This window comes from Sphaerodactylus townsendi, linkage group LG06 (assembly GCF_021028975.2).
Source record: "Sphaerodactylus townsendi isolate TG3544 linkage group LG06, MPM_Stown_v2.3, whole genome shotgun sequence".
NCBI lineage: Eukaryota > Metazoa > Chordata > Lepidosauria > Squamata > Sphaerodactylidae > Sphaerodactylus > Sphaerodactylus townsendi.
The window spans coordinates 54283832-54301341 of record NC_059430.1 but is presented as its reverse complement, the minus strand read 5'-3'; the positions used below and the strand labels follow the sequence as shown (position 1 = coordinate 54301341).

Below are 17510 nucleotides of genomic sequence, written 5' to 3'. Positions count from 1 at the left end.
GAGGAGAGTGATGAGGAGGATCAGGGGTCTGGAGACCAAGCCCTTTGAGGAAAGGCTGAGGGACTTGGGAAAGTTTAGTCTGGAGAAGAGGAGATTGAGTGGGCAGGGATGATTGCTTTCTTTAAGTATCAAGGAAGACAGTGAGCAGTTCCTGTTGGCAGCAGAGGATAAGACTTGCAATAATGGGTATAAATTACATGCAGAAAGATTCCGACGGGATATTAGGGGAAATAAATTACAGTAAGAGTTCTGCAACAGTGGAATCAGTTGCCTGGGTTCGCCCACACTGGCAATCTTTAAGCAGTGACTGGACAAACATCTGCCTGGAATGCTTGAGGCTGATACTGCATTCAACAGGGTCTTGGACCCTCTATGGCCCCTTCCAACTCTATGATTCATTACACTGGGATAGTCTACTGAGGGGTGTGAATTTCAATTAAAAATGTGCCATACTGACACACACGTGCACACACACACACACACACACACACACACACACACACACACACACACACACACACGTGTCAACAGTCATCTGTCCTGGCCACTTTACATTCATAGGGCCAGTTTTCCCTCTTCACACCATTTGATAACGTTATGTCTAAAGATGTGGTATCAGGGGGAGAGAAGGAGTTGCCCCAGTGGGATGGCTAGATGGTGTAGACTGGAACACTACTTCTAGAGCCCAGGGGTCCTAGTCAGAACTTTGCCATGTCTCTGCAAATAGAACCAATCTCCCCCCATCCCGCCACGCACGCACGCACGCCAGATGAGTCAGGGTTTGTTTTTTCCCTTCTGATCAGTCCCTTGAGAGTGAACTTGTGGTTGAATCTGCCTTTTATGGTGAACTGCTGGGGGACATTCTAGCTGGATCTATGATTGTTCCATCTGAAGCAAGGGAGGGTATGTTGGCTCCAAAAGGAGTAGCTGCAGGGTCCCTTTCTAGATCTCTTATGAAGGGTCCAGGGTATCACCTTGGTCTTATCGTTGGATTCAACAATAATGTGATTGAGGGCTTCTCCAAACAGCTTTTCCCCTTGAAACAAATAAGCCATGATGATAAACTAGGAGTGCTCTAAGCCAGTGAAGGTGTTTGGTTGTGGTCACAGAAGCCATAGCCCTGATGCAAAATGTCATGGCATCCAGAGCTGCATGTACAGAAAAGGACACTGTGTTTAGAACCCTGGAAGCTCCCTCATGGAGCCACAGTTCAGGCTCAGGAAGAAGTCGATGGATCTTCCATGTCCAGACAATGGCTGCCTTTGACACTGTGGATGCCATTGCTGAAGCCCAGATGGCCATGGATATAGCCTCATGCATTTTGCTGGACAGTTGATCCACCTTCCAATCAATGTTCTCTTGAATATGGCCTTCCCCATCCTCCAGTATGAGCCCAGAGAACTGAAGGGCTGTGATGGGGGCATCTATAGGAGATACTTGCAATAGCTCATTAGTGTGAGAAGAACAAATAAAGCTTTTTAACAAACCCAGTGCCTTGCCTATAAGATGTGGATTTCTCTCATTCTGCCTTCAATTGCTCCTCAGAAAACCCAGGAGAGTGCTTGTGAATGGGCCCTCTTGAAGGATTGCCACCACCTCTGCCCTTGTGAAGGCTGCCATTTCCTCCCTTAACATATCAGGAAAGAGCGGGGAAGCCTGGGGCTGGATATCATTACTCTGTGCACCTTCTCTGCTGCACCTGCCATGGGAGCAAACTCCAGTTCTCCATGAGAGGCAAGGGACTCGGCTGCAACTTTGGCAGGAACTCTGGGGGTGGCAGCCAACATTTTGGGTCAATTGCCACCTTTTTTGTACAGAGCCATGGCTGATGTGGTTCCTTGACTCGCTAAGGTCAAGGCAGCCTCTTAGGTCATGACCACCCGGCCCATGATCAATACCTCCAATCTTCCTCTAAGAGCAAGCTGTCATCATCATCATCAGTTTGCATAATGCTCACCTTAGGCAAGGCTTTATTCTACCACGTCTGTAATAATTCTCCCAATGTGGGAGCAAACTGAGGTGGGGAGTTTCAAAAGATGGAAGGGAGAGTTGAGAGGGAATAAACCTTGCAGGGGCTAATAGAAAGGAAGCTCAAGGGTGTAAAATGCCTTGAGACTGAAAACTAAGAAGCAAAAGTACAGCAACCTACTGCTTCTTCCTGTGAGGCAGGGAAGAAAACAGAAATCAAGGGGTGACTGCCACAAGAAACAGGAAGTTGTCAATTTGTTCCTGCCTCCCTGGATAATAGGTAGGAAACACCCACCAAATGTCCACCTGTTCAGTGGGAGATCAGCAAAGGAAACAACAGGAATAACAGAATAGAAGTGAGCAGTTCCAGCAAAGAAGAAAAGTAAGCAATAGGGTTCTACAGAAACTGTTATTAGGGCAGGTACTATTCAATTTGTTCTTATACTGTCTAGATTAAATGATTTAGGATTGTGAAGAGCTTCAAAATTGGCTGTGAGAAACTCCAAAAATATTTTTCCTGATGAATGGGTGACAAAATGGCAAATTAATTTCAGTTTAAGATAATACACACTGGAATGAAAAATCCCAACTTTTAAACACAAACTGATGAACTGTTTGCTGGAGTGACTATTTGGGAAAGAGGTCTTTGTGGTTGTAATGGATACTTGATGAAAATGTCAACTCACAATGCAGCAGTGATATAAAATGCAAATTCTCCACCCATGCCAGGAAGCAGGCTAGCAGGGTGATAAAGTCTGTGATAAAGGGGCTGGTTTTGGAACGTATTCCTACCTTCCTTTCAGAACTGCTGCTTGATTCAGTTTATGGCCTCAGGAAAGGAAGCAGTCTGCATCATCTGCAGAACATTCTGAGAATAAACAGGCAGTCAGCTGCAGCAAGTGTTAAAATCTAGTACTCCCAGAGTTATAATGACCTCCTGTTTGGCTTTCTGTAAAACAAGATCCTTTCCTGATGAACACGGGCAGTTGCATTATTAAAATCATAATTATAAACTGATTGATAAAATTAATTAATATATGTTAAATTATAAAAGTATTAATGTTACAATGGGGGCAGGTGAATAGTGTTCACTGTCAGTGATAAAGGGGCACTGGGAAAACAGAGCACATCTGTTTATTACGTCTAGAAGGACATGACTACTACAGTGAGGATTCAAATACAGGTTAATTTAAATCCAGAATCTGCAATAGGAGCCATGTCACAAAACATAAGGCAAAGTATTTAAATTTTGTGGGTTGGTATGTATGCATACAAATGATTTTTTAGATGCCTTTCTACTTTGTGGCACTCAAGGCAGCTTTCTAGGTTTGATTACAGTGCTGCCCCCGAGAAGCAATTTAAGAATGTAGATTAACAACCATATGTTTGTATTTTAAAAGACTCTTATGCTAATAACATCAAGACAACTGAATATGTAACATATGCAATATCGAAACATGCTGTTTTATTCAATGCAATGAAAAAACTACACAAGATAGAACATTTGCTACATAAAGTCAATATTCAATTTGAAATGTTCCACGGAATTCTCGCCTGTAAGTCTGCAAACAACTAATTACCATATATACTCGAGTATAAGCCGACTTTTTCAGCACATTTTTTAGGCTAAAAAAGCCCCCCTCGGCTTATACTTAAGTATATGCGGTAATTCTAAGATGGTAGATGGAGTGTGTGTGTTAAAAGAAATCGAGGGTTATTGGTGCATTGCATTCTAGATGAATACAATTCTTCATACATTGGTTTACTGCCGAATACTGATATTGCTGAAGACAAAGACTTCCTTTGGAGCAAAGTTTTGGCTGGTATGGCTATGAATCCCAGAATTATTCTACATTTGGAGGAAAACAGTGGTTCATTTGTGTTCCTAGAGTGCTGGAAAGCTGCTCATCCCTAATGCAAACTCTGTTAAGCAACTCTATCTCATCTTGCTCCCAAATCTTCTGTTTTTAGCTGCTACTGAGTCAAGTTCGAAGGCTTATACTCGAGTCAATAAGTTTCCCATTTTTTGTGGTAAAATTAGGTGCCTCTGCTTATATTCGGGTTTGCTTATACTCGAGTATATATGGGGTGTGTGTGTGTGTGTGTGTGTGTGTGTGTGTGTGTATAAAAATTCTGAATAGGTTTTTTTAATAACTAAACCCAATTTCATGTAGATTTAACTATACTCACAAAAGGCAACAATGATAAAAGAACTTTTTGTTGATCCATCATTTATTTTAGAAGATTAATAAAGAAAAAATGTACCTATCCCCAATATCTACACACATATGCCATCTTGGAAGTAGAAGCAAAATAAAAGCAACAAATTCCATTCATAGTTTGAAGAAAAGGTCAACCTTAATATTTTTATCATTACATATCACAGTGGCGCAGAAGAACCCAAATTACCCAGAGGTCTTTTATATCCAGCTGTACCTTTCAAAATCTGGCTTTGCCAATTAGACAAAGCATTGATTATTTTACCAATTAAAGCGTGAAGTGCTAATAACATGTCATTTAACTGTTAAACTGTATAAACAACTGGTTGAGTCTGCAATAGCATGTCCAGTCCTACAGACAGAGGACATGTGTTCACGTTTGTTTGTTTTAAGTATGCCATTAGGAGTTGCAGGTTTATTCATGGAAAAGTACTGATTATCCTCAGATGTTGAATACTGAAGAAATGTTTATGTAAACCTACACTTATGCCAGATGAAGAAATCTGACATACTCTTTACAAATTAGAATAGCACATTATAGGAGTGTTACATTATAGTACAAGACTGAACTGAAAAGAGAATTGCTCACCTGTAATATGAATGAAGAATTTGGATCAGTGCTCGCTGATTCATTCTGTATTGTATTCTGCTGTGTGACTGCATCTTCCCTTTTGCGTTCCTTTTGTCCGGCTTCATCATCATCATATTCATCTAAACTCTAAAACAAAAACATGGTAATGCTTAAAATCAGCATGAGAGTTCAAAGTAACACAAGGAATGTATCAGCCACCAAATATGTGTTTTGTTAAATGAGATATACTTCGAGAATGTGTCTGTACAGTGCAGTAGTGGCGAACCTATGGCACGGGTGCCAGAGGTGGCACTCAGAGTCCTCTCTGTGGGCACATGCAAACAGAGCCCCCCCCCCCCTCCAACATCTAGGCTGGCCTGGGCCACTGGGTTCGATTATTAGCATTAAATCTAAGACCTAGTTTTTGGGAAGCAGTGTAGATAACCCTGTTAAATGCTGTTAAACCCCACTGATTTTCATGTGAAGAACTAAAGCGAGATCCTTTACCTGGGAGTAAGCTAGGTTGCTGGCAATGGGGTTTGCTTCTGAGTAAACCCTGCTAGGGCTATGATTCACCCATTGGAAGAGTTGCACGGTTGCTTCAAAGTGAAGCCACTGACTACCACCAAAGCTTACTCCCAAGTAATGCACGCCTCGGAGCCAACCATTTTTTCTAAACTAAAACCTCAGTATTCAGGTTAAATTGCCGTGTTGGCACTTTGCAATAAATAAGTGGGTTTTGGGTTGCAATTTGGGCACTCGGTCTTGAAAAGGTTCACCATCGCTGGTATAGTGCCATCAAATCACAGCCAGCATTCAAGGCAAGTGAAAAGTAGAGGTGGTTTACCATTACCTTTCTCTGCAGTTCCCCTTGGAGGTCTACGTTTCAAGTACTACCCATACTTTAGCTTCGGAGATCTGACTAAATTGGGCTATACCATGCTGCCTTTTCTCCTCATACTTAGAGGATACCAATTAAATATACAACAAATGGATAAAGAAGGAAAGATGCTATAGCATTTTGTTATCACAGCTCTTACTCTTTTCAACAACATGTTAAAAATGTCTGCAACTGTAAAAAGAAATAAAGCAGATGGAAAATTTAAATCTGGGCAGAAAGCCCAGACTGATAATTTAGTCTTCATAATCTGAAGTGTGTGCAAAGAACCAGGTCAAACCCAGCCTGTGAATGACGGCCATTGCTCACCTACATCCCCAAAGATGTTTTTTACCCCAGTTAAACTTGTAGTGGACTTCAAGAAGGAGACCATGAATAGTGACACTACAAAGTACACATGAGCAAAGAAAGATCAAAATAAATTCAGAAGAAGCAGTTTCCACCCCACTTTTCTAAGCTTTTCTGGAAATTATGTCCTGTGAGGGATATGGGAACATGCAGACGAAAATATCTATTCACTCCCCAGACATTTGTGTGGGAAAAGGAGAGAATGAAAGTGAATACATGAACCAAAGAACTGAGGGAAGAAGAGTTGTGATAGACAGTATAAAACAGCTAGGCCAACAGCCTGATTCCACATGGTAGGTTCATTATATTCAGTTCATTGAGTTAGGGCATTCCCAAAATAAAGTGAAGCCATCATAGTGTACACAAGTCTGAAGTCTGAGATTTCCCCCCTTGGGAGCTTGCTATCATAATTGTATTTTTGTGTAAACTTCATTCTTAGAAAGCTGTCCTTTTTTGCATGAAGGACAACCGATGTCATAAATGGCTTCTCAAGTATGCCAAGATTATATAGGGAATGTATGTAACTTTACTCAAAGAAATGAACACAATGAGATTACAATTCAAATTTGATTATCCAGGGGCATATCTATAGAAATCAGTGCCCAAAGCAAGCTGTCAAATTGTGCCCCCGCTTCAGGATCTGCCTCTTCTTCTTCAACTTTTGAAATCTGCCTGAATAGGCTTCTCTTAAATGTTGTAGTTATTTTTAATTTATGCCAATTTATTTATTTTTAACTGGTTTAATTTAGATTTTAATATTTTTGCATTTTATTTATTATTACCTGCCTTGGGTATTAACCACATCAGTAAAAAGGAAAGGTACAAATGATCTAAACAAACAACATTTTTCCTTCAAGGAAAAGTGCAAATGTACATAATACTACCTACGCACAGAGATGTAAACTGCTGCATCCTATTAGTACATGATTATTGAGTATTGACACGTAAGAGGCAGAGTTAATAATACTTGAAAATGTGGGGAAAACCCACATTTTTGGTAAGCAAAGAAAATTTCCTGTACATTTATTAAGTCACAAAGCCCTGAAGCTTGAAAAAGGAATTTTACTAAGGCCTCCTTCAAATGGTACAAGAACTTGTTTATTCTGCAAGTAACAAAATCCTTCCACTATGGCCTATTACTCTCAGAAACTACCATCTGCAAACTACTTATTCATTCTGAATAATCCAAGACTAAGGTTCTACAGGTTCTCTTTGTCCCAGGTTACTACATGAGTTGCCATAAAGCTAACAAGTTGAACAATGGAAGTACAAGTGCCTTGTCAGAGCAGGATGTTCAAAATCTTGCTACCTTTCAAGTGATAATTAGTCTATTTCTTAACATGAGCATTCCTCAAATTACTAACATTCCTCAAGAGGTTTTTTCCCTTCCAAAATACCAACAATGACTTGCAACTGGGGGCTGGCTGCTTTTTGCCTATCTGCCTAACAATCTGCTCCCCTTTCTCCTTTTCCTCACTGCCCTTTCCTCCACACTATTTTGTCTTATTCTGGAAAGAAATAGCAAATATAGGCTACCTGCAAACTAAGCTAAAAATTAAATAATGTTGTAGAACCTCTACACTGTTTCCCACAGTCAAACAGAGTATTGGCTTGCACAGTCTTGCTAGACATGTGAAGTGACTACCACCAGTTTCTTGAAAAATATTTAGAGAGGTACATGTGCTATCATTGAAGAAGAACTGGTACTTGCACCAGGCACATAGGGGAGAAACAGTGGGCCAGTGCCGTGTTCATAATATTTATTTAATTGCAGACTTTATATCCCACATTTTGCACTCATTAGTGCCACTGAGGCAGCTGACTGATCAAAAACAAAAACACGTCATTCAACCAATTAAAATCACATTAAAATACACAACACAATAAAATACACACACATTTAAAAAAACAACAGCCAAGGGACTGAGCATCAGTCCCCCAGCACCACCTTCTGAAACCTACCCTCTTGACAGGAATGGAACTACTGCAAAACAGGGCCACCTAGTTTCATCCCAGAAAAGTAGCCCATAATAATACCATGATCAATGGTATCAAAAACAACTGAGAGATCCAGGAGAATTAACTCCTTCTGTCTATCTCTGAGTGCAAGTCACCCACCAGGACAACCAGTGCTGCTTCAGTCCTATAACTAGGTTGAAATCAGATTGGAAGGCATCCAATCTGCTTCACCCGTGAATGCTTGAAGTTGTTCATCCACCATCTGCTCAGCCGCCTTGCTCAAGAATGGAACATTCTTGAATAGTTGTTAAAACTCTCCTGAGTTCAGGGTTAGACGCTTTAGCAGTAGATGTACCACAGCCTATTTCAATTCAATAATGAGCTAGTAGTAACTGAACTGTGGCACTCTGCTCTACATCCTGAGGTCAAATACTTTATCTACATATAGAAAAATGTAACATTTCAGAGGCAGGCATGGCAAACTGCTTTTGAATATTTCTTGCCTTGAAAGTGCTATGGAATCACCATAAGTCTGCTGTGACTTGGTGGCAAGAAAAGAAAAGAAAAAGAAAGGAAATGAATTATCCCTCTAGTTCAACAGAAACATAAATTTGCAGCATTCATTTATCTACAATGTTTATAGTTTATTTAAAAAAATCCACAACATGCTCTTTTTAGAACTGTCAACATATTCGCTTCGCAGCAACAAAATTGCGAAGTGCTGGGGGGAGGGAGAATTAGAAATCACAAGCTACTTCCTCACATTATTAAAATGTCCACTTAGGTTTTCCAAACTGCATGGGTATAGACTGCTGGTCTGAGGGTGAAAAGGAATGTTTTCACAGGCGCAGTTAGTAAATACCAAGGGTTGCAGCAGACATTCTTCCTTAAATGGAAACTAACACCGATTTAGCCTCTTGTAGCAACCCAGCTGTTAACCTTTATCACACCTTCACTAGAAGACATGAAAACAGAATGCTACAGCATAGATTACTGCTTTTAAATTTTATATGCCAGTCTAGAACTTTCCAAACTGTCTATGTCATATTTGATTTCTGTAAAAAGATGAGAGAAAAACAATGGTTTCCTTGTTCATACATAAAGTATCATAAAAATAAAAATAGCTGTGTGTAACTGGAACAGATTATATGGAGGTATTAACCTTTTAAGATAGAGAACAATTTCACATAAAAGTCACTTTCACTGAAAGCCAATATGAAACTTATAGCTTTGAAACTTATAGCTTTGTTTGTGTTACTTCCTTTAATTTTCACACCACTACGGGAGATGCTGTAGAGATCTTTGATGTCCTATAGATCTAGATATTTTCAAAATTAAGGGAAGTTATACAACATTAAGAGAAGCATAAATACACATATTCTGGAATGACCATCTTTCTAAACTAGAGAGTGCAAGATCAGTGAGTTCTTTTAATCAAGCTATGTAATATTTTATGGATTATATTTCCAATATTATTCATTTTCTGCCTCTTCTTCTTTTGGAAAAAAGCTATAATGTAAGAGAAAATACAAATTATATGTTCTACAGTAGTCCAGAATGTGATTTTATGATACAGTTAAGAAGGTATGGTTCTCAATAGAATATAAAATAAGGACCCTTCATGCCATTCTCTGGTCCTTGTAATGTTACTCTAAAGCCCAGTTCTGATATCAAGGCCTGCCACCCACCAATGCATGCTGACCTTGATCAAAGGCCCACCTGACCCTGCACAGGTAAAAAGACAGATGTTGAATGGGGAAATTTAGCTTTAATAGGGGCTTGGACAGATTTATGGAGGAGAAGTCGATTTATGGCTACCAATCTTGATCCTCTTTGATCTGAGATTGCAAATGCCTTAACAGACCAGGTGCTCGGAAGCAACAGCCGCAGAAGGCCACTGCTTTCACATCATGCATGTGAGCTCCCAATGGCACCTGGTGAGCCACTGCGAGTAGCAGAGAGCTGGACTAGATGGACTCTGGTCTGATCCAGCTGGCTTGTTCTTATGTTCTTATGTTCTTAAATTGACTACACTGATCAGATCACACAAGCTTGAAAACAGGCAAGCTTCAGAAAGAGCCTGAGGAAGAAGACCTTACCCAAAAGTACAGCAGGAAATCAGATCAAGGTCAAGAGCCTTCAACACCTGTGTGCCTTTTGCCACAGAAGATTTTTCACTGACATCATTAGCTCTTGTCCCACAGAGGGAGTATGACCACATCATGCCTGAGTCCCAGTCATTTCTCTTCCTTTGTCAGCCATGGTCACAAAAATGCACCTTCTATCTTCCAATGCATCCTTTTCTCCTTTGATAATATGGAATATAGCTTTAATTTGACCCAAGAATCTGCACTCCCTTAGTCTGTGAGCTCAGAAAACAAATGAAAAAAGTCTTTTTCTGCATCCTAACTGCTCACCCTATAACTGGAAAAGAATGGTCCATTAGGACTAGTATTGTCTATTACTTAGCCTGGAAGCAGCTCTCCAGGTTCTCAGGCAGAGGTCTTTGAAATTAACTGCCAACAATACATTTATTTGGAGATATCGGAGATTGAATGGAGGTAGCTTCCCTGTGTTAGTACTCAGTGGATATTTTTATGCATATTGACTCTAACAGAGGAATGTGACATATTCACTTGGACACATGTCTACTGAACACATATCTGACTGCACATAAGTGTTAAAACAGATTAACAAAATACATATTACTCGGACCTTTTGCCTCCTCTCAGAGTATAATACTTAATATAGATTACAAACACAAAAATGAAGCACGAACACAACACATTAATACATGAATTCACATCAAATGTTTTAAATATTAATCTTCACTCTTTCCAGCAGTTTGATACAAGAAGGGCTAGAATTATAAGTGAAACTGCTTTCCTTTTGAAATTTCACATTTTCTATACTACGGATTTAGTTATACAGTTCTAATTTATGGACTTAATTTTGCTGTCGTCTAAGGCTGAACCAACTAGGGCATGAGTGAAATTGATGGTGGAATTGATGTTGGAAATGAAACATTCTATTGTTAAACTTTCCATATGTCATACAAAATGGAATTGCTATACTTATTTTTTTATTTGAAGTTTTCCTTTTGAAAGAAATTGGACACTGCCTGGTGAGGCATTAGAACCTGTTAAGTCCAGATATAACCATAATTTTGAAGCTAGTGAATACTTGTTCCTCCTATCCCCACTGCTCTTGCAGCCTCTCCTTTTTCTTACGGTGAAGTACCTATTGAAAATGACAATCTCTCCAAAAGGGTTAATTAGGGAACTAGACAAAAAGCTCAACTTCATTCCCAACATACCATTAAAAGGGAATATTTTTAAAATGGGAGGGCATGGGATGTGTATACAGAAAAGTGTCCAGTGTGACCCCAACATTTAGTCATGCTACAAACCGCTAATGAAAAGCGAAACAAGGCAGACACAAACAAAAAGTAATGTTTTGTGTTTTATGAAAGATTACACTCAGCACGCATTGAATTATCTTGACGAACTGTCATCAGCACCTTCGTTATATAAGAGTGCCAGTGTATTAACACAGATTTAGGCCTTAACACCAATTTCTATGACATATATTCTTGGAAATTAAGATTACATAGTTATCTCATTAATTTAGTTATGAAAGCATATGAAACAATCCATTCTAAATCAGAAATAACTGTGGGTGTTTAGAAATGGACAGAAACATTATGAGTTGAATCTAATCATTCTGTGATGAGCACGCTTGCAGAAGAAATTCCCCAACCTAGTACAACATCTCTGTCAGCCAAAAAGCCACTAATGAGGACTTACAGATCCCCAGGAACAATATAGGAACTAATTCATAGGGCGGGGCTGTACAAGAAGGGAAACTGGCAGAGATCCCAATTTATAATCTCATCCCTCCTGATTTTTTGTTCCATTTGTAGAGCTTGTTTTACTTGTGAAAGTATGGAGAAGATTTTCAATTTTTTCTTTCTTTTAGCAGTGTTCCTCATCAGAGAACCCTAGTTCCCATGATTTCATAACCCATATATTGGGGTGGGGGTAGGAGACTATCTTGTGAAGAGACGTCAGGAAAACCTATTATGAATTCACTTGTATCATAGAACGACAGGATTCAACAAAATGCATATTATTAAACAACTGCCTTTTTCTACTTACGGTAACGCCTTAATTTACAAGTCGATGCATTTCTTGACATCCCTGAGTACCAGACATGTACAAACACAAACTAGCTCTCTTATATGCTGGTCTGAATACTTATCTGTATCTTACAGCTCTTGATTTTAAAAGGAGAGATGAAAAGGATAAGCAAGTTTCAGAGATGTGCTCATTTGCCTAACTCAGCTAAATTTGTCATACATTATGACAAATTTTTAATTTTAATTATTGTCTTCCCACTCAATCCTATACTGATTTAGAAAAAAAGAAGGAATTAGTCAAAGTTAAATTAACTCAGCAAACAGAAAATTCAACATTTCCTTTTAGTAAACCATGTACTTGGAAGTTTCCAGCAACTTACATTTACAGCATTATCAGTGCATCATCATCAATCATAAAATTGCTTATAGCCTTGATTAGGGCACATATATTTGACCCAACAGTTATCCAACTTCTTCCTCTCATTATGAAACACTATGATTATTCTTTAGCAATTGCAGCTAAAGCTGGGCAAGTGTAAACAGAATACTATTAGCAGACCCACTGAAGAAGGGTACATCTTTATACCACATTTTTCTCTATCTTAAAGAGCATCAGATAGCTTACAATCACATACCCTTTCTCTGCCCCCGACAGACACCTTGTGAGGAAGGTGGGGAAGAGTTCTGAAAGAACTGTGATTGACCCAAGGTCATCCAGGAGGCTTCATGTAGAGGAGATCTCCAGATTAGTCTGCAACTCAAATGGAGAAGGGATGAATAAAACCCTGTTCTCCAATTAGAGCTCACTGCTCTTAACCACTACACCAAGCTGGCTTCCCAGTAAGAGCAGAATATTTTTAAAACACATTATTAAAGTCCCAACGTAGTTTTTAACATCTGTTCTCCGCATTCTGAACCCATCAAGACTCCAGAAACATCTCACTTTTAATCTTTTCTTCACTGGAAAATTATTTTGGAAGTTACTCTTCAAATATTTTCTAAAATAAAAAAAATCTACTCTGAATGTACTTTTCCATTTGTCCATGTGCAGGGTTTTCACTTTTGCAATTGAGTAACAGCAGTTCTGATAATAGCTAGCCTACCCCATTAGATACAGATTAATGGGACATGAATCTTGCTATTTTAATCTTGCTATTTTAATAAACGACTTACTGTGAAGAAACTGCACAGTACCATAATGGAAAATCATTATTGTACAGAACTATTGCTGTTTGTTTTAGAATGATAACTTTGAAGACACACTAAAAGCATAATGTCCATCTTGTAATGAAATTAAAACACGACTATAAAGTAAGTTGTGCTAGTCTCTGATCAATTTTCAGGGACTCTGGGTTCACCCCTAGTGAGGCTCACCACTTTAATCTGGTATTTACGTATGCAGGACAGATATTTAGTCAAAGATTTCAGCTGCAGAAACACTAGAGACTGGCCTTCATCTCTTATTTGCAGCAGTCTGACATCTTTTTCCTCATTAAATCCAAGGCAGAAAATTCCTGGCATTCATGTCTTCGTTATCTGCTTATATAACTTGAAGAGAGAGTTAGCTTTTGACCTCTTCCCTGCCTGTCTTTTCTGCACCTGGGATAGAAACAGCAGCATGTGAAATGCTGCCAGTCAGAATACTAAAACAACAGTTTTTTAGTGTCATGATTTTTCCCCTGACAGACACTGTGTTGTACAGAGACCATATGTATGTCCCAAATAGGCTAAATGAGACTTTCATTTTACACCATTCAAATAAAAAATATATTTATGTTCTACTTATTCCACCATATGTGGAACAGCAGTAACAAATAGTGCCTTTTTTTCACTACCAATACAAAGAATTCTGGCCCAGCAGATAATGCTTCTTCCATCGATTAACACTTCTTAAATAAGAGACACTGCACCACAACCACAAATGAAACACCAGATCCAACCCATGGGGAAGGAGTTGGTTTTATTTGATAGAAATGAAACTAGGAAATAAAAATTCTAGTGTTTTTTTAAAAGGGAAAATGTACCTGAAAATAAAATTTAAAAAATAGATTGGTCCATGCATCTAGTAGTCTTTTTTGTCCATTTCAATGGCTCCCCAAAACTCCTGGATTTGAGTGTTACACAGTAAGCAGTAATTTATTCTTTTTCCCCCCCAAAAAAGTATCACATAGAGATTAAAAGGCTGTAACGACAATCTAAAGTAAAAGAAGCATTAATAAAAACCAGATTAAACTGTTGTTTGGAATACTGACTTGGAGGGAAGCAAAATCATGGCTGCATTTTGAGGTATCATACATTTTTACTGTAATAAAAACAAGCCAGGTTTATGGGCCTCCCCTCTTCACTTCAACCAGAGTCTTTAGTTTGTAACTAGCCACAGTTTGCTTAATATTCAAATTAATCAAAAACAACTAAATGAGATTTGTTCTCCAGCCACAAACTAGGAGTTTAAATTACATTTTAGTCCTGGTTTGCAGGCCAGTGAACAAATCATAATTGGTCATTTAGCAAATACAGACATTGTGACAGTTCATTCTGAGTCAGAAACATGTTGATCTTCTAGTTGCAGCAAAAGGAGAATATGAGCCAGAGGTCCATCTTGGCCATTATCACGACATCCAAAAGCAACCCATACTTTCTGGATGCACAGAATAACTATTTGTTTGCTGTGGATATAGAAGCAATTCATTTTTAAGCAACATATGACAGTGGCAGAAAGTGGGAGGGAGATCCACCAGACTTATTTATGTGCCAAAACTGTCTATACTTGAACCATGCACATGTATTCAGAGAACCGTCTGCACTCAAGGCAGGTAACGTAATTACAGAATGAAAATAAAGCGATTGGCAGAGTACTGATGTGGACACAGCTTCTTAAAAAGGAGAAGCCCTTCAATTATAAGAGATCCTAATATACCAGATTTATTTGTTGCAAAAGGTCTTTATGGGTCTTTTGATTGGTAAGAGATAAATCTTCCTAGATTGAGATTACCGTCAGACTTCTCTCAAGGAATGTTACAATTAGATGTAGATTTCCTGCTAAATACAAAGACTTTCTGAATATGCAAATGTCAGTTGCTTATTGGGAGTTGTTAATCAGAATTCCATAGTTAGCAGAATTTCATAATTACCAGAAGTGTCATCAGTTCCAATTTTTAAATGCAAGCAAAATCTAAAATTAACACTGTAATCAAGGAAATTTTTAGGATAATCAAGATTTAAAGAGGTTTTTCAAAGAGTTATAGCAATCTTCATGCTTTAACAATTCTTCAAGAAGAAAAGGGTCTTTACGTGATCCCTTTATCTTCTTCATTACACAGCTCTGAATTAAGGAAATGCATAATTGTAAGCCGGAAAGAGTGACCATGTCTTGCAATTGCAACTGAACTGTTTTCATCCCGGTTGTCTCATCCTTTGTTTCACATCAGGAACAAGATTTATTATACATTAAGTCTCTTGTATTTCAGTGGGAGCTGAATATCATGTATCATTACCTCAAGTGACCTTATTAGAACATTTAGGCATTTTTCTTCATTACATGCCTCAAGGATTCTGCCAGTATTTTACATTGCCAGATTTTTGAGAGAGAAATGGCATTTCACAAAACATGCCCATTATTTTCAATTATTTTGCAAGTCTTCTAGTTCCCACCCAATATTTTCACATAATTAAAGTAAGACCAAACATGTAATTTTGAGATCTAGTTTTTAAGCAGAGTCTGTAGCTAAAGGAAATGTTTTATTTTGTTTAGTAAATTTGAAGACTTTGTTAACTACCACAATTAATACCGTGTTTCCTCAAAAATAAGAGTGTCTTATATTAATTTTTGCTCCCAAAGATGCGCTATGTCTTATTTTCAGGGGATGTCTAATTTTTCCGCTGCATGCTCTGGTGTTCAAACAAAAACTTTACGTCTTACTTTCAGGGGATGCTTTATATTTAGCACTTCAGCAAAACCTCTATTATGTCTTATTCTCAGGGGATGTCTTATTTTCAGGGAAACAGGGTACTCTTCCCACCAATCATCAGGAGTTAAAAATGCTGTCTGATCATTTTTAGTTAGTTTACTTCTCACATGTTAGTTTACATGTTAGTTTACCTCTCACATATATATCAAACTACAGGCTGACACTGGGTGAACTAAAGCAAAATAATCAGAGATGAGAGATGATTTCCGCACAGCAGAAATAAAACATCCTGCAGACTGTTAAAAAAGATCCATAGTGGCATTTTATGTTCCTACAGCATGGAGCTCTTGTCAGTTTCACAGTTGTGCCCACTATTTCATGTGCTGCTGCAGAGATTCTCCATGCCTCTGCCATTTGGTGAAAGTTTTTACCACGGAGGTTTCCTCTGCTTGCAGCTCATCCGTGCACGATTTCCATTTTAAAAATAGATCAATAAAGTTTGTTTTGCCTAGAAATCCCATGCACATGTTGCCTTTCCTCTTTTTTTGTTTTGAGGGGGATGTCTGTGAAGTTACAGCAACACCAATATGCACATATTGCATCTTCTCTAATAGTGTCACTGTAGCTTTGCAAACATCGCCCTCAAAACAAAAAAAGGGGGGGAATGACATGTGTGGGATCACTATACAAAATAAACTTTATTCATCTACTTTTTACATAGAAATCGTGCACTGATGAGCTGCAAGCAGAGAAAACCTCTATGGGGAACCTTCAGAGAATCTCTGCTGCAGCACACAAAATGGCAGGCAAAGCAGTGAAAATGAAAGTAAGAGGCTTGGGTGGGAGAAATAAAGCATTTCCTGCCTGCTTTTGTTTGCTCAGAAGTGCCTTCAACCCTGGTTAGGGTAAAAAGATCGCTAGTTTAGCAATTTTTTAAAAACCTGGGTTGAGAGAAATAGAATGTTTTGAAGACATTTTGGGAGACAACTGTGAACACTTCTTTCCCAAAGTGATTTTTAAAACCTCCTAAAGACATTTTATTTCTACTGTGAGGAATTCACCATAGAGACAACAGTGGCAGCGTCACATTAAGAGATACCTAAAACTACCAGTACAAACTGTTAGAAAGTATTCTAAGGGGTTTTTTTAACCATCATTTAAGATGCACAGTTAGGGGAAAAACAACTGATGGGAAAATGGAACTTATTTATTATTTATTTATGATATTTATACCTCATATTAGCTTCTCTGGGCAGCTTACATAGGTTAAAAAAGAACAGTTAAAACTGCATTATATCTCCTTGAAGCAAACATCTAGAAGATGGCGGTTTTCATGATGCTAAGGGGAAATGGCATACCTTTATTAACCAAGAAATTATTCTTCTGTGAAAATTCTATAGACTCAAAAGGCAAGGCATGTTCTCCAACTATCTATCAGAGATGTTTTCTGAAGCCTGCGTCAAATAATCTTCAGATGAACTTTTTCAGTGCCACTTGCTAA

General features: G+C 38.5%; 1 protein-coding gene across 2 annotated transcripts in view; it reads right to left on the bottom strand.

The window, feature by feature from the left end:
* PAWR (pro-apoptotic WT1 regulator) overlaps positions 1–17510 on the bottom strand; it is an 87112-nt gene that overhangs the window by 32334 nt on the left and 37268 nt on the right. For both annotated transcript variants that reach the window (XM_048500589.1, XM_048500588.1), the window contains exon 3: positions 4777–4905. In XM_048500589.1, the coding sequence (XP_048356546.1) occupies positions 4777–4905 (129 nt within the window). The remainder of the gene's footprint in view (positions 1–4776; positions 4906–17510) is intronic.